An 18,849-nucleotide genomic window follows, 5' to 3' on the forward strand; every position below is an offset into this window, starting at 1 on the left:
CTCTCACACACACACACACACACACACACACATATATATATATCTATATATACACACATGACATTTATATTCCGCCCTTCTCACCCCGAAGGGGACTCAGAGCGGCTTACAAGGTATATATACATACAATATATTATATTATATTATTAGCATAGTATCGGCATTAAATATTGCTATATTGTACTATACCATTATATTGTAATATTATTAGTAATATTACATGTAATATAACATATATAATTATAATATCTTATTATTATTATTATTATTATTATTATTATTACACTCTCTCTGTGTGTATATATATATGTAATTCTATTCTAAATAAACAAACACCATTGTTGTATATGAAACCAGGTTACATACAATGAAAGCTATGATCCCGAAGACATAAAGAGACTTTCAAATTTTTGTTGTTTGTGTGTGCCTTCTCACAAGAAGCCCTTGGCCTACATAAGGGTGCATCTACATTGTAGAATTAATGCCAGAGCTCAGTGGTATGGAGTTGTGGGAGATACCGTTTGGTGAGGCACCGGCTCAAGACCTTGTAAAATGACAACTCCCATGATTCTATAGCATTGAGCCAAAGTGGTGTCAAAGCTGTGTTTATTCTACAGTGTAGATCAAGCATGGGCAAACTCGGGGCCTCCAAGTGTTTTGGTCTGCAACTCCCACCATTCCTAACAGCCTCAGGCCCTTTCCTTTTCCCCCTCTTTTCCCTATGACTTCCTCTCACGTATTTATACATGGCTATCATGCAGGGGCGGCTCGTCCATTACGCGAAGTAAGCGGTCGCAGAACACTTTTTTTGCCAGGGGCCCCTTGACTGCCACTTGAGGAGCACCCCCTCAGCTCACAACAGCCCTAGCAGTCCGGGGGGAGCCTTGGCTTTCTTGCCTCGCTACCGGGCGATCCTCTTCCCAAAGGGGCCGGGCCCTTGAGCCTCGCCTAGCCCCTCTCGTTCCTGCTCCACCCGGCCACCGGGTGCGCGAGCAGAGCCGCCGCTCAATCATTCTCCGCGTTACATCCCTTCCCCATGACCAGCTTCCTTTCCCGATCCCCCAGTTCTCCACCTGCCTCCTCTCCTCTCCCCAACCCACGGGTGGGCCAAGGGGCAGAGTCGCCACGCCTGGCCCGCTTCAGATCCGGAGGCGTGTCTGAAGACCTCAGCATGCGCACCAAAAGTCACCTCTTCTCCTGACTTTCTCTTCAGCCATTGGGACCAAGAGAGAGAGAGAGAGCCCCTCCGGCTGGAGGTATCTCCCACCTCCGCTCCCTCCTTTGTTTTTGCGCCTACCTTCAGGAAAGGTGGGCATCTCCACCTCTCTCTCTCTCTCTCTCGGTCCCAATGGCTGAGGAGAAAGTCAGGAGAAGAGGTGACTTTTGGTGCACACGCTGAGGTCTTCAGGCACGCCTCCAGACCCAAAGCGGGACAGGCAAGGGAGCAAATGCGGCAAGTGTAGATACTGGGATGTATAGTTCACCTACAATCAAAGAGCATTCTGAACTCCACCAATGATGGAATTGAACCAAATATGGCACACAGAACTCCCACGACAAACAGAAAATATATATCAATGATTGGTTGGGGGGGGGGCGCCAAAATACTGTTTGCTTACCGTTGAAAATTACCCAGGGCCGCCTCTGCTATCATGTCTCCTCTCAGCCTTCTCTTCTTCAGGCTAAACATGCTCAGCTCTTTAAGCCGCTCCTCATAGGGCTTATTCTCCAGACCCTTGATCATTTTAGTCGCCCTCCTCTGGACACATTCCAGCTTGTCAATATCTCCCTTGAATCGTGGTGCCCAGAATTGGACACACTATTCCAGGTGTGGTCTAACCAAGGCCTTCCTCTGGGAAACTCAACTTCAAAAGAGGAAAGCAAGTGACTCCCAAAGCGCCATCTATGAAGAGATACACTGCTCCTGGACAAGGAGGTTTGACTTCACTCCTTGTTGTTAACCTCTTTTGCCAAAGAGTGCTGGTTTCTGACCAAACTACAACTCCCAGGACTCCATAACATTGGGCCATGACAGTTAAAGTGGTCTCGAACTGCATTATATCGACAGTGTAGACACAGCCTTGGTTTAACGTGATGCAACCCAAGCCTTTGCCAGTCATTTGCATTATGACTGAATTAGGTTATGATGCATTCTGGTCTGGACAATCCAAAAAGAAAGAACCAAAAGACTGTGTGGAGGGAAATGGCAAACGAGATTATGAAACTCCTCGTAAATTCTCCGCTCTTCCCTGATGTACTGAATCACCCCAGACATTGCAGTATATACCTGGCTGGCAAACCACTTGCCAACAAGGCGGCACCGGGAAGCCATCCTGGGTTGGCTGTAACCCGGAGTGACCCACAAAAAATGGCAAGTCAGAGCAACTCCTAGGTTTGCATTATGTAATATTTTTTATTTGATGGGAAACTCTGATTTTTAAGCTTGCGCTTTGAGCGAGAAAGACGAGGAAAGCTTTGAGCATTTTGCAGAGTGGGGCAAAAATGGGATGCATCTGCACCAGGCATGGGCAAACTTCGTCCCTCTAGGTGTTTTGGACGTCAACTCGCACCATTCCTAACAGCCTCAGGCCCCTTCCTTTCCCCCCCTCACCCTCCAAGGTCATGTGGCTGGCATGACTGCATGGAATGCCGTTACCTTCCCGCTGGAGCAGTACCTATTGATCTACTCACATTTGTATGTTTTCAAACTGCTAGGTTGGCAGAAGCTGTGGCTAACATAGAATCATAGAATCAAAGAGTTGGAAGAGACCTCCTGGGCCATCCAGTCCAACCCCATTCTGCCAAGAAGCAGGAATATTGCATTCAAATCACCTCTGACAGATGGCCATCCAGTCTCTGTTTAAAAGCTTCCAAAGAAGGAGCCTCCACCACACTCTGGGGCAGAGAGTTCCACTGCTGAACGGCTCTCACAGTCAGGAAAGTTCTTCCTCATGTTCAGATGGAATCTCCTTTCTTGTAGTTTGAAGCCATTGTTCCATTGCGTCCTAGTCTCCAGGGTAGCAGAAAACAAGCTTGCTCCCTCCTCCCTGTGGCTTCCTCTCACATATTTATACATGGCTATCATATCTCCTCTCAGCCTTCTCTTCTTCAGGCTAAACATGCCCAGCTCCTTAAGCCGGAGGGCTTGTTCTCCAGACCCTTGATCATTTTAGTCGCCCTCCTCTGGACACATTCCAGCTTGTCAATATCTCTCTTGAATTGTGGTGCCCAGAATTGGACACAATATTCCAGGTGAGGTCTAACCAGAGCAGAATAGAGCATGGGTAGCACGACTTCCCTAGATCTAGACACTAGCCTCCTCTTGATGCAGACCAAAATCCCATTGGCTTTTTTTGCTGCCACATCACATTGTTGGCTCATGTTTAACTTGTTGTCCACGAGGACTCCAAGATCTTTTTCACACGTACTGCTCTCGAGCCAGGCATTGTCCCCCATTCTATATCTTTGCATTTCGTTTTTCCTGCCAAAGTGGAGTATCTTGCATTTGTCCCTGTTGAACTTCATTTTGTTAGTTTTGGCCAATCATCTCTCTAATCTGTCAAGATCGTTTTGAATCCTGCTCCTGTCCTCTGGACTATTGGCTATCCCTCCCAATTTGGTGTCGTCTGCAAACTTGATGATCCTGCCTTCTAACCCTTCATCGAAGTCATTAATAAAGATGTTGAACAGCAGGAGCTCATCCCGCTCCCTGGTCAGCAGCTCAGGGGTTTAACCCACTGCACCACCAGGGGCTCCTGCCAACCTAGCAGTTCGAAAATATGCGAGTAGATCAATATGTACTGCCTCAGTGGGAATGTAATGGCGCTCCATGCACTCATGCTGGCCACATAATCTTGGAGGCGTCTACGGACAATGCTGGCTCTTTGGTTTAGAAATGGAGATGAGCACCACCCCCCAGAATATAAGTCCAGACATGACTGGACTTTAATGTCAGGGGCAAACTTTTAGCTTTACCCTAGGTTGGCTGGGGTTTACAGTGGGAACTCACCCCGCTCCCCGGATTCTAAACACCAACCCAGAGTCCGACACAACTGAACTTAAGGTCAGGGGAAACCTTTACCTTCTAATGGCCCATAGTGCCACATATATCCCAGTGCTGTGGTGTATTGGGGAGCATTTGTATCTATCGATGTGTCAGTGTGTCCTGTGCAGTGTGTCCTGTGCATGTGTTTTCCATCTCTGTGCTCAACAGTTGCATTAACCAGAGTGACACCGACATGCTGGCGAAGGGATTTTCATCTCCGTAGATAAATAATGCCGCAAAAAGCCACACCAGCCCGGCTCTCTGGATTTATTTTTAACGCTGCCAAAAATAGCTCCACCTCATCCAAGCTAAACTTAGCTTCTCTGCAGCGTCGGCAACAAAGAGATTTGGTTGGAGGACAGTTGGAAGCGCTGCGAAAACATATCGAGCGGGCACTGGGTTTTATTGAAAGGGAAAGGCAGATGGCTCCGAATGGAGTTTTCTTTCCCTTTCCAGAGGCCAAATGGCATCCTTCTCTGCTATTGCTTTAGCTATATAAGAGGTGACTGTGAAAATGGACTATGCACTCTAGGTACACGCAGAGGCACTCTTTCTACAAAATTTGGGAATGAATCGTGCTCATATGTATAGATGGCTGTTTCTTGCCTGTTTGGAATATTATCCATTCACAAAGAAAGGTGTTCTACACCTGGGCTCGTAAAATGCCAGCCGTCTCTGGGTCAATGCCATTAAATCACGAGCTTGGATTCATTCCACCCAGAGCTTCAGCAGTCAACTCTCGTGTTGACAGTGAACTTCAGAGTAAATTTCCAGACTGCAGAGTTTTCAAAGCATGGGGCACATGTTCCCAGCTAGGCCTTACTTACTTACTTAGGCGATCCCTTGTTGTCTGAGTAGGATTGTCTTCCAAGATTGGTGTACTGGCTGTGGGTCCGTAGGTGACTGTGGAGCCCTATTCTTGACCCGCATGTTCTCCCACGGTGAGGGCATTGGTTCTCAGGTGGAAGGTGGTCGGGGTTGGCTTGATGCGCCTTCCTCTTGGCACATTTCTCTCTTTCACCTTCCATTCGTGTCTCTTCAAATTCTACAACACTGCTGGTCACAGCTGACCTCCAGCTGGAGTGCTCAATTGCCAGGGCTTCCCAGTTCTCAGTGTCTATGACAGAGTTTTTAAGGTAGGTTTTGAGCCCATCTTTAAATCTCTTTTCCTGTCCTCCAACATTCCATTTTCCATTCTTGAGTTCAGAGTAGAGCAGCTACTTTGGGAGACAGTGGTCGGGCATCTGGGCAATGTAGCCAGTCCAGCGGAGTTGATGGCGGAGGATGATTGCTTCAATGCTGGTGGTCTTTGCTTCCTCCAGCATGCTGACATTTGTCCACTTCTCTTCCCAAGAGATTTGCAGGATTTTCCGGGTTGGCTTGATGCGCCTTCCTCTTGGCACGTTTCTCTCTTTTGCCCTCCATTTGTGCCTCTTCAAAATCTGCAGCACTGTTGGTCACAGCTGACCTCCAGCTGGAGCACTCAAGGCCAGGGCTTCCCAGTTCTCAGTGTCTATGCCAGAGTTTTTAAGGTTTGCTTTGAGCCCATCTTTAAATCTCTTTTCCATTCTTGAGTTCAGAGTAAAGCAACTGCTTTGGGAGATGGTGGTCGGGCATCCAGACAATGTAGCCAGTCCAGTGGAGTTGATGGCAGAGGACCATCACTTCAGTGCTGGTGGTCTATGCTTCTTCCAGAACATTGACATTTGTTCGCTTGTCTTCCCAAGAGATTTGCAGGATTTTTCGGAGGCAGCACTGATGGAATCATTCCAGGAGTTGCATGTGACGTCTGTAGACAGTCCACGTCTCGTAGACGTATAGCAGGGTTGGGAGGGGAATAGCTTTATAAACAAGCACCTTGGTATCCCTATGGATGTCCTGGTCCTCAAACACTCTCTGCTTCATCCAGAAAAATGCTGTACTCGCTGAGCTCACGTGGTGTTGTATTTCAGTGTCAATGTTGACTTTGGTGGGGAGGTGGCTGCTAAGGGAGCGGAAATGGTCAACATTTTCTAATGTTACACCATTAAGCTGTATTTCTGGCATTGGAGAGGGACTGGCTGGCAACTGCTGGAAGCGCACAGATGACGTTGTCATCAGCATATTGGAGTTCACTGGGTGACCTTGGGCTGGTGACTGCTGAAAAAGCACTTGCTTTCTCGAACTTCAATGACAGGCTAAGCTTCTCATATGCTTCTGCGAAGGTGTTTCGAGTAGCTTGTAGGTCTTCTTCTGAATGTGCACAGACAACATTGTCATCAGCATATTGGGGTTCTATAACAGATGGTGTTGTAACCTTGGTTTTGGATTTCAGTCTGCTGAGGTTAAACAGCTTGCCGTCTCTCCGATAGATGATTTCCACTGTGGTGGAAAGCTTCCCATCAACAAGATGAAGTATCATAGCAATAAAGATGGAAAATAAGGTTGGGGAAATAACACATCCCTGTTTGACACCTGATTTCACATTAAATGGGTCACTTTGGGAGCCATCGCTGTCCAAGACTGATGCCATCATGTTGCAACCCAGCTAGGTCATGGTTAGCGAGAACTGTAGATACCACCAAACTCCATTCAATGGCCTAACTTCCATCCTCTTTAGAAATGTGTTAGTTTCATCGGACATGTCTTTGGTAACTTCTGGGCCAAGCATGACACAGAATTGTCTGAAAGATCTAGATTTCCTAGGGCAGGAGTAGGGTTCTTAAGGTATCTAACTAAGCTAGGTGTAGGTAGATGTCTTGCTTTGGAGATGGGTGTATAGAGCCCATACAGGCCTTGGACAGTAGCTTTGAAGACCAAGGTTCGAATCCTCACTCAGCCATGGAAACCCACTGGGAGACCTTGGGCAAGTCACACTCTCTCAGCCTCAGAGGAAAGCAAAGGCAAACCTCCTCTGAACAAACCTTTCCAGTGAAAAGTTCACTATAATTCAAAAATGACTATCAAAGCACGTGACTCTATCCTCTATTCCAACATTTCGCAATCTGGGTGTCAGGACCCCTGGGGGAGTCATGAGGAGGGTTTCAGAGTGGTTGCCAAAGACCATCAAAAAACACATGTTTCTGATGGTCTTAGGAACCCCTTTGGCAAAGAAGGCTGAAGATCTCTCCACCTGTTCTTCTCTTGCTTTTCAGTGTTGGTGAACTACAATTTGCAGAATTCAAAAACAGTTCCCCCTACAACCCCATCGGTATTCAATGTTGGCCATGTAGGTAGTGTACCAAGTTTGGTGTAGATCCATTGTAGTCTGGATTCAGAGTGCTCTTTGATTGTAGGTGAAATATAAATCCCAGCAACTACAACTCTCAAATGTCTATTTTCCCCAAACCCCACCAGTGTTCACATTTGGGCATACTGGGTATTTTTGCCAAGTTTGGTCCGGATCCATCATCATTTGAGTCCACAGTGCTTTCTGGGTGTAGGTGAACTACAACTCCAAAACTCAAGATCAATGCCCTTCAAACGTTTTCCAGTATTTTCTGTTGGTCATGAGAGTTCTGTATGCCAAGTTTGGTTCAGTTCCATCGTTGGTGGAGTTCAGAATGCCCTTTGATTATAGGTGAACTATAAATCCCAGCAACTGCAACTCCCAAATGTCAAGGTCTATTTTCCCACAAACCCCACCAGTGTTTACATTTGGGCATATTGAGTATTTGTGTCATGTTTGGTCCAGTCCATCATCATTTGAATCCACAGTGCTGTCTGGATGTAGGTGAACTACAACTCCAGAACTCAAGGTCAGTGCCCTCCAAACCCTTTCCAGTATTTTCTGTTGGTCATAAGAGTCCTGTATGGCAAGTTTGGTTCAGTTCCATCGTTGGTGGAGTTCAGAATGTCCTTTGATTATAGGTGAATTATAAATCCCAGCAACTGCAACTCCCAAATGTCAAGGTTTATTTTCCCCCAAACCCCACCAGTGTTTACATTTGGGCATACTGAGTATTCTTGCCAAGTTTGGTCCAGATCCATCATCATTTGAGTCCACAGTGCTCTCTGGATGTAGTTGAACTATAACTCCAAAACTCAAGGTCAATGCCCACCAAACTCTTCTGGTATTTTCTGTTGGTCATGGGGATTCTATTGGATCAAACTATGTGGGAGTTTGGTCCAATTCCATCATTGGCAGAGTTCAGAATTCTCTTTGATTGTAGGCAAACTGTAAATCCCAGCAATGACAAAATCAACCCTCCCACCCTTCAACCCCACCAGTATTCCAATTTGGGCATATTTGGTATTTGTGTCAAATCTGGTCCAGCAAATGAAAATACAATCTGCATAGATATTTACATGACAATTCATAACAGTAGCAAAATTACAGTTATAAAATATCAACCAACAGTTGACCCCCAATTACAGTTGGGGGTCAACTGTTGGTGAACCCCAACAGTTCCTCATGTTGAGGGTCACCACAACATGAGGAACTGTATTAAGGGGTCACGGCATTAGGAAAGTTGAGAAACACTGATCTAGATTTCTTGAGACAATTTCTCAATAAGCTAGGAATATGGGTTCTGGAGTTATGGGGTTTTTCCTTAAGTATGTAACTAAGCAATGTATAGGTCGATGGCTTGGTTTGGAGATGGGTGTATAGAGCCCATGCAGGCATTGGGCTGTAGCATTGAATCCCTGCCCAGCCATGGACCTTGGGCAAGTCACACTCTTTCAGCCCCAGAGGGGAGCAAAGGCCAACCTCCTATGAACACATCTTTCTGGTGAAAAGTTCACACCATCATTCAAAAACGACTTCAAGTTCCTTGACAACAACCTTGTTCTATCCCCAAGGACTGTCAACGAGGACTGAGTATCCTGGCAGAGGTTCAATACAGTGGAGGATAATAAAAAGGAGACCTCTGAGCTTATTCTCGGCATCGGAACTGAGCTTTCCGCCTGTTCCATTCCTGGTTTGCCAGAGTTTGGGCAGAATGTGTCTTTCTGTGTGATTATTGTGAGCAACAGAACACTGGATTCATGCGTTGGACTCCTATCAGCTGTGCATATGTTGAACAGAGGGACTGGTGGGCAGTGATACCAGAACATAGCAACATGACCTTTCCGACTGCAATGCACATTGTGCGCCAACCATTCTGAGCAGCAGCTAGGCTGTGAATGTTCGCAGCTTGGGAGTGATCCTGGACTCATCACTGAACCTGGAACCCTAGGTCTTGGCGGTGGCTGGGAGAGCTTTTGCACAATTAAAACTTGTGCGCCAGCTGCACCCGTACCTTGGGAAGCCTGATCTGGCCACAGTGGTCCATGCTCAGGTTACATCCCAAATAGATTACTGCAACATGCTCTACATGAGGCTGTCTTTGAATATTGCTCAGAAACTCCAACTAGTACAATGGGCGGCAGCTAGATTACTCACTGGAGCGTCATACAGGGAGCATACCACCCCTCTGTTATGTCAGCTCCACTGGCTGCCAGTCCAATTCCGAGCACAATTCAAAGTGCTGGTTTTGACCTATAAAGCTCTATACAGCTCTGGCCCAGCTTACCTGTCCGAACGTATCTCCCTCTACATCCCACCTTGAAGTTTAAGATCTTCTGGAGAGGCCCTGCTCTTGGCCCGCCTTTGGCGTAAACACTCTTGGCAGGGCCTTCTCATTGGTGGCCCCACACCTGTGGAAATCACTCCCCAGCGAAATCAGGTCAACAACATCCCTCCTCGCCTTCAGGAGGAAATTGAAAATGTGGTTATGGGACCAGGCCTTTGGGTTGCTTGCAGATAATTGACAATAACAATGATGATAAGGCTATGGCCGTGATGGTGAACCTATGACACGTGTGTCAGCACTGACACGCATGGCTATTTTTGATGACATGCAGACACATGTGGCCACATACAGAGAAATACACCTTATAAGAGCCAATCTCATTCCATCTTTAAATTTGTAAAAGGCTCTACAAATTTAACATCTGCATGTTTGAGCATTGTTCACTCCATAACTCAGCATGGATTATACATTTTTCTTATTTAAACTATAAGTATTGCAAAAGTATGGTTTTTTTTGTCAACGTGACACTCCACCCAAGTTATGCTCAGGTTTTTGGCAAATTTTGACACACCAAGCTCAAAAGGTTGCCCATCACTGGGCTATGGAAAATGGACTATGGATAGGCTTCCAATTGTGTTGTGTTCGCTGAATTCGTTCCTAGATAAGGTTAGACAGCCAGCATTATTGTACTTTTTATCATTGTAGGTTTTTTTTATTAAACTAATTTAATGTATTATTCATAGGTAATTGCTGTGGTATTATTTGTTATGTTGTGGCATCGAATTGTGCCGGCTGTAAGCTGCCCTGAGTCCCCCCTCTGGCTGCTGAGAAGGCCGGGGTACAAATGCTTGAAATCTATATATATATATATAAATGCTCTGGGCATAATGAGTACCTTAAAAACAAAAGAACCAATGAACGAAATTGCACCAAATTTGGCAACACAACGTCTCACAACACAAGGAGTGACCATCACTCAAAAAAATATGACTTTGTCATTTGGGAGTTGTAGTTGTTGGGATTTATAGTTCACCTACAATCAAAGAGCATTCTGAACTTCATCAATGATGGAATTGAACCAAACTTGGCACACAGAACTCCCATGACCAATGGAAAATACTGGAAGGGTTTGGAGGGCATTGACCTTGAGTTTGGGAGCTGCAGTTCACCTAAATCCAGAGAGCACTGTGGACTCAAACAATGATGGATCTGGACCAAACTTGGCACAAGCACTCAATATGCCCAAATATGAACACTGATGGAGTTTGGGGAAAATAGACATTTGAGAGTTGTAGTTGCTGGGATTTATAGTTCACCTACAATCAAAGAGCACTCTGAATCCAGACTACAATGGATCTACAATGGATGGAGTTTGGGGACCTTGACATTTGGGAGTTGTAGTCACTGGGATTCACAGTACATGTACAATCAAAGAGCGTTCTGAACCCCACGAATGACAGAATCGGGGCAAACTTCAAACATAGAACCCCCACGACCAACAGAAAATACTTAAGGCCATCCAGTCCAACTCCCTTCATCAGGGCAAGAAAATGTAATCAAAGCCCTCCTGACAAATAGCCATCCAGCCATAGATATAGATAGATAGATGATAGATAGATAGATAGATAGATAGATAGATAGATAGATAGATAGATAGATAGAATTCATACACACACAGATATAGTATCATAGACTTGAAAGGGACCCTTAAAGAAGGACAAAGATATCTTCCATGTTCCAGGGTGGGCAAACCAGACACTCTCCACATCAACACTGACAAAGAAACAGCAAGAAATACTGTTTACCCACAAGCATAAAGAAATTACATATATTAGAAACCAACATTTCTCATTATTTAATTTTCCAGATCAACAGACTGGGCCACAGCAACGCGTGGCAGGGGACAGCTAGTAAATAAATAAATAAGCTTGCGTGGAAATGTTTAGTTCGCCTTAGGTGCAAAGACACGCAAGAGCAACGGATACACAAATGACAAGTACAGGCCTTGCTCAATCTTGGACGATTTCCCCATCTTCTGTGGCTAGAGTGGGTTGAGGGATATATATTATTTGTCATTTTTAGTCACCAGCTTGCTTGAGGCCGGTTGCTATGACATCCGCTCAGAGCACAAAGTGGGCCGAGCCAAGGCTGAGAGAGAGGTCCCCCCTGCCTTCCCCCCACCGCTGCTTGGAAGAGGCCTTTCTCTTCGTGCGTCGGAGCCTCCCTCGAGGGGCCCTCCTCGGCTGACTTGCCCAGTGCCTCTTCCACCTCCTTGGGTTGATGTCAGAGAGGTTCAGGTGCCGTCAGCAGCTCCGCTCGGGCGCACATTCCCAAGGAGGCAAAAGAGAGAAAAGTGCAGGGCCAGGAGGCAGCACCTTCACCTGCACTGACAGCTCAGGAGGCTTGGTTTCTGAAGACCTTCTGAAAGAGACACAAAGTGGCACCGGTGTGGCTTTATCGACCCAATCTACTGGAGGAGAACCTTGGAAACTTTTTCCTCCTTTGCCCAAGGAAGCTGGCTCCTTATTCTTCTGAATTTTGGCTCAGATCTCACTTTGGTCAGGCTGGCTCTACTAAGAATCCCTCCAGCAGGAGCTTCACCTGGACTGACATCTCACAAAGATCCAGTTTTTAAAAACCTTCTGAAATATAAGTGATTGGAAGCACAAAGTGGCACCGGAGTGGCTTTATAGACCCAATCGTGGAACGGAGAGCGAGAAGAACCTGGGGAAGTTTTTCTGCTTTGCCCAAAGAAGCTGGCTTGCTGTCCTTCTCAACGTTGGTTCAGATCTCACCTTGGTTGGGTTGGGTCTATCAAGATCCCCCCAATACTGCATTTTGTTCTCTGCAGAAGACACCAAGCAAAGTCCTTTCTGCTTCAACCTCTGGGTTCCTTCTCTCTGCCTTTGCCTTCTTTCCGAGTTTGGGCCACAGAGAAGAAAAGGAGGTGCACACAGCATGAGGAATTCCTACACGGTGACCCTTCCCGAAGAGCCCCCCGCCTCGCCTTTTCTCCGCATGCCCAAAGACCTGCGGAGTAAGAGTCCCATGCCGGGATCCCTTCTGGTCTCAACCTTCGTGGGTCTGGTGCTCAATAAAACCAAGGTATGGTCCACAGCCTTTCCATAACCATGGTCTTATTAGCTGGAATTGGCAAGGATGGCCAATTTGGGGTGCTTGGGGGGGTGTGTTGCACCATGTGTGTTTGAGGCTGCTCCATATACTTTGCCCATGGGCAGAGGAAGCCGGGCAAAGGAGTTGTAGATGCCGGGTTGGTAGAGAGAGGTTGGCAGCTCCAAGGTTCTCAATTCTGCTGTGACACCAATTTCGTCGCACGGACTTTGGACAGTTGCCGCAACCCGCAACTTTGCCCTGGGAAAGGAGGGTCAAAGCGAGGATAATGCCCGCTGATAGCAAAACCAGATGCCAAAAATAGCATTATTTTTGACCTGACCGTTGCCTTAAAGTACCCTGGCATATATATATATCTGGCAGGAGGTGGCAGAGATCAAGGTAAAGAGAAGCCGTGGCTTGCTTTCCATGCAAAAAGTCCCAGGTTCAATCCTTATCACCTTCAGGTGGAAAAGGCTGAAACCTAGAATAGCCATGACCTGTCAGCCGAGATTGAGAGGTTCCTTAAACAGCTAATACTTGAAATAGAGATAGATAGATAGATAGATAGATAGATAGATAGATAGATAGATAGACCGACCAATATAGGGACTCATATATAAGAAGTTTCAATATTTCAGATTTTTTCAGATTGTAGAATGACTGTGTTTGAATATAATGTAATACTATTAATAATAATATGATATTATAATTGTATATTTTGTATTACATGCAATATTACTAATAATATTACAATATAATGGTATAGTACAATATAGTAATATATAATACTGATATGTACTATGCTAATAATATAATATATTGTATGTTTGTGTGTGTGTGTGTATATATATATATACAGTATAATACCACTAATAATATGATATTATAATTATATATTTCTATTACGTGTAATATTACTAATAATATTACAATAAAATGGTATAATACAATATAGTAATATATAATACTGATATTGTACTATGCTAATAATATAATATATTGTATGTTTGTGTGTGTGTATATATATATATATATACATATACATATACATATACAGTATAATACTAATAATAATATGATATTATAATTATATATTTATATTACATGCAATATTACCAATAATATTACAATATAATTATATAGTACAATATAGTAATATATAATACTGATATTGTACTATGCTAATAACATAATATATTGTATGTTTGTGTGTGTGTGTGTGTATATATATACAGTATAATACTAATAATAATATTATATTATAATTATATATTTATATCACATGTAATATTACTAATAATATGACAATATAATGGTGTAGTACAATAAAGTAATATATAATACTGATATTGTACTATGCTAGTAATTTAATATATTGTATGTATATATATCTTGTAAGCCACTCTGAGTCTCCTTGGGGTGAGAAGGGCAGCATATAAATGTCATAAATAAAATAAATAAATAAATATGTACATCATGGGATATGTTATGGAATGGGGCCCAAATCAAGTCTGTTTCATATGCACATTCTACATTCTGCTTGAAGATGGTTTGGGGCACGATATTTTAAAGAACTGTGTGCATCAAACCAGACTGGCATGCATTGAAACTTCGGAAAGCAAAGGAGTCCCTGTCTCAGCCATTTAGGTGGATAATTCTGGGTTGTGATTCAGAGTCACTGTCTCAGCCATTTAGGGGAACAATTTTGGATTGTGGAATATTTCAGATAACGGATGCCACTCTCAATAACTTTCATGCAGGAGTTCTCTAAGAAATAAAAAGTAATTTCAAGGATGGGTTGCTGTGAGTTTTCCGGACTGTATGGCCATGTTCCAGAAGCATTCTCTCCTGACATTTTACCCACATCTATGGCGACATCCTCAGAGGTTGTGAGATCTGTTGGAAACTAGGCAGTGGGGTTTATATATCTGTGGAAGAATGTTCAGGGTGGGAGAAAGAACTCTTGTCTTCGAGGCAGGTGTGACTGTTGCAGTTGGCCACCTTGATTAGCATTTAATGACCTTGCAAGTTCAAAGTCTGGATGCTTCCTGCCTGGGGGAGTCCTTTCTAAGGAGGCCTGATTGATTCTTATCTGGAATTCCTCTGTTTTCAGAGTGTTGTTCTTTATTTACAGTCCTGATTCTAGAGTTTTCAAATACTGGTAACCAGATTTTGTTCATTTTCATGGTTTCTTCCTTTCTGTTGAAATTGTCCACATGCTTGTGGATTTCAGTGGCTTCTCTGTGTAGTCTGACATGGTGTTTGTGAGAGTGGTCCAGCATTTCTGTGTTCTCAAATAATATGCTGTGTCCAGGTTGGTTCATCAGGTGCTCTGCTATGGCTGACTTCTCTGGTTGAGTGAGTCTGCAGTGCCTTTCATGTTCCTTGATGCGTGCCTGGACAATGTTGCGTTTGGGGGTCCCTATGGAGACTTCTTGTCCACAGCTGTGTGATATATGGTAGACTCCTGCAGAGGTGAGAGGATTCCTCTTGCTCTTTGTTGAACGTAGCATTTGTTGGATTTTCTTAGTAGGTCTGTAGGATTTTTCTGGAATTAAAAAATTCTGGCATGGGTAATTTCAAGATCTGATGCTGTTTAAGGTGGCTTCCCATATTCCTGCTACCTGCTAGAGTTCGAGATAGAGGAGGAGGAGGAGGAGGAGGAGGAGGAGGAGGAGGAGGAGGAGGAGAACAACAACAACAACTTTATTTTTCTACCCTGCCCCCATCTCCCTGAGGGGACTCAGGGCAGCTTACATGGGGCCAAGCTTAAGGCAACATACAATTAAAAACAGAGGTTACATATTATAGCATAAAAACAGCATAAAACAGCATATACAATAATAAACAAAGTATTGTCGAAGGCTTTCATGGCCGGAATCATTGGGTTGTTGTAGGTTTTTTCGGGCTATATGGCGATGTTCTAGAGGCATTTCCTCCTGACGTTTCTCCTGCATCTATAGCAAGCATCCTCAGAGGTAGTGAAGTCTATTGGAACTAGGAAAATGGGTTTATTTATCTGTGGAATGACCAGGGTGGGGCAAAGAACTCTTGTCTGCTGGAGCTAGGTGTGAATGTTTCAACTGACCACCTTGATTAGCATTGGATGGCTTGGCAGTGCCTGGGGCAATCTTTTTTTGAGAGGTGATTAGATTGTTTCCCCTCTGTTGTTTTGCTGTTGTAATTTTAGAGTTTTTTTTTAATACTGGTCGCCAGATTTTGTTCATTTTCAAACATCATAAGCAACAACAGACTCATTTTTGGGGAGGAGGGGCCAATATGCGAAACGAGTTAAAGGATAGACTGATCAATAAGGTGGATAGAACATATAGTCGCATAGGAATAGAAGAAAGCGGGTCATCCATGCTGCCGCTATGGCCAACAGGGAGATCTGCAATCTTAGTGAAAGCAAAGGGACTTCCCTCCCTTAGTTTCCATTTTGGAACACAGTATGAAGCAAAAGGTAACTGCCCCCAGCTATTTACCTCCCCAGCATTTGTTTCTGCTGTTGTGGCAAGTCTGAACATCTTCTGGAATTTGGGCTGCAATTTGACCCGAAGGTGACCAAAAGGTTTCCGGCTTTGTCTGCGGAAACGAAAACACAGTTACTTCTAAAATGTTTTCCTTTCCGAAACTAACGTAAATTGCCAGGGAGGGGAAGAAAGGGAGGAACCAGTTATGGATTTCTTCCATATGGAAAGGACAGGAGAGCTTGATTTTGGTGCTATGCACCAATCCCAAAACTTTGCATGTGCTCAGAGATAATCTGTTTGTCTTATCATTTTGCACCTGGCTGCAGTTAGTGGGTTTCAGGACTCCCAATCGGAAGAGTAAGTCAAAGAATCAAAGAGTTGGAAGAGACCTCATGGGCCATCCAGTCCAACCCCTTTCTGCCAAGAAGCAGGAAAATTGCATTCAAAGCACCCCCGACAGATGGCCATCCAGCCTCTGTTTAAAAGCCTCCAAAGAAAGAGACTCCACCACACTCCATGGCAGAGAGTTCCACTGCTGAACAGCTCTCATAGTCAAGAAGTTCTTCCTCATGTTCAGATGGAATCTCCTCTCTTGTAGTTTGAAGCCATTGTTGCGTCCTTGTCTCCAGGGCAGGAGAAAACAAGCGTGCTCCTTCTCCCTATGACTTCCTCCCATGTATTTATACATGGCTATCATGTCTCCTCTTAGCCTTCTTCAGGCTAAACATGCCCAGCTCTTTAAGCCGCTCCTCATAGGGCTTGTTCTCCAGACCATTGATCATTTTAGTCGCCCTCCTCTGGATACATTCCAACTTGTCATTATCTCTCATCAATTGTGGTGCCCAGAATTGGACACAATATTCCAGGTGTGGTCCGACCAAGGCAGAATAGCGCATGGGGAGCATGACTTCCCTGGATCTAGACAGACTGCATCACGGCCATTTGAAGGCCATTTCTCTGTGGCCTGTTGGTATTTCTTCATTCAGTGGTTGAACATGAGAACAGGTGTTCCTTGGGCAAAGTGCATGATGTGCAGGAAACGATAGGATTAGGTCAATAGGTACCACCCTGGAGGGAAGGTAACGGCACTCTATGCAGTCATGCCGGCCGCATGACCTTGGAGGCGTCTATGGATAACACCGGCTCTTCAGCTTAGAAATGGAGATGAGCACCACCCACCAGAGTGGGACTTGACCAGACTTAATATCAGGAGAAACCTTTACCTTTGTTTTAAAACACAACGAACACAGGTGAGCAGCAAGAGAGCAAAGTCGATCCTACAAGTCTGACTGTCGCCCTTTCCTGATCCAAGAGGCATGTTTTGAGATCAGATTATGACTAGTTAACCTTTCACCTTTGACCCTCTCTTACTGTACTTAAAGGCTTCTTTATGCACAGAGACAGACAACATATGCACATTTCTATCCATTCACATTCAGTGTGCCAAGGGTCATTCCTACTCCAAAAAAATACACCATGGCGTGATCATTGGAGTATCTCTGAAGACCAGGGTTCAAATCCTCATTCAGACATGAAACGCACTGGGTGACCATGAACACATCACACCGTCTCAGAGGAAAACCAAGGCGAAAGCCTCCAGGCAAATCTTGCCAAGAAAATGCAGTGCTTGGGTCGCCAAAGGCCGGAAACGGCACATCACAATACTGGTTCCACTTTGCTCTCTTGCTGCTCACCTGTGTGCATTGTGTTTTAAAACAAAGGTAAAGTTTTCCCCTGACATTAAGTCTGGTCAAGTCCAACTCTGGTATGGTGGTGCTCATCTCCATTTCTAAGCTGAAGAGCCGGTGGTATCCATAGACGCCTCCAAGGTCATGCGGCCAGCATGACTGCATAGAGCGCCGTTACCTTCCCTCTGGAGCGGTACCTATTGACCTATTCCTATCTTTTCCTGCACATCATGCGCTTTGCCCAAGCAACAGCTGTTCTCATGTTCAACCACTGAAAGAAGAAATGCCAACAGGCCACAGAGAAATGGCTTTCAAATGGCCATGATGCAGTTTGTCTAGATCCTGGGAAGTCATTCTCCCCATGGCTATTCTTAATTGGTTAGACCACACCTGGAATACTGTGTCCAATTCTGGGCACCACAATTGAAGAGAAATATTGACAAGCTGGAATGTTTCCAGAGGAGGGCGGCTAAAATGATCAAGGGTCTAGAGAACAAGCCCAATGAGGAGCGGCTTAAGGAGCTGGACATGTTTAGCCCAAAGAAGGCTAAGAGGAGATATGATAGCCATGTATAAATATGTGAGATGAAGTCATAGGGAGGAGGGAGCAAGCTTGTTTTTTGCTGCCCTGGAGACTAGGACACTGAACAATGGCTTCAAACTACAAGAAAGGAGATTCCATCTGAACATGAGGAAGAACTTCCTGACTGTGAGAGCCGTTCAGCAGTGGAACTCATTGCCCCAGAGTTTGGTAGAGGCTTCTTCTTTGGAAGCTTTTAAACAGAGGCTGGATGGCCATCTGTCGGGGGTGCTTTGAATGCAATATTCCTGCTTCTTGGCAGAATGGGGTTGGACTGGATGGCCCATGACGTCTCTTCCAACTCTTATCATTCTATAATTCTATGGCTGTTGACACAAACAAGTTCACCTTAACAGGTTTTGCCATTATGCATCTTATGGAAAACATTTTGGAGGCTACATTCAAGGCATTCGTATCATTGGGGCTGCAGGTCTGTTATGGGTTTTAGGTAAAG

General features: G+C 44.7%; 1 protein-coding gene across 4 annotated transcripts in view; it reads left to right on the forward strand.

The window, feature by feature from the left end:
* USP2 (ubiquitin specific peptidase 2) overlaps positions 1–18,849 on the forward strand; it is an 86,601-nt gene that overhangs the window by 38,676 nt on the left and 29,076 nt on the right. Inside the window, exon 1 of one of the 4 annotated variants that reach the window (XM_060787270.2) lies at positions 11,795–12,645. The exons of the other annotated variants lie outside the window; for them this stretch is intronic. Coding sequence (XP_060643253.1) covers positions 12,499–12,645 — 147 coding nt within the window. The 5' untranslated portion in view covers positions 11,795–12,498. Of the gene's footprint in view, positions 1–11,794; positions 12,646–18,849 lie in introns of those variants that run through there. 4 annotated transcript variants of the gene reach the window in all.

Source organism: Anolis sagrei, chromosome 7 (assembly GCF_037176765.1).
Source record: "Anolis sagrei isolate rAnoSag1 chromosome 7, rAnoSag1.mat, whole genome shotgun sequence".
Lineage (NCBI taxonomy): Eukaryota > Metazoa > Chordata > Lepidosauria > Squamata > Dactyloidae > Anolis > Anolis sagrei.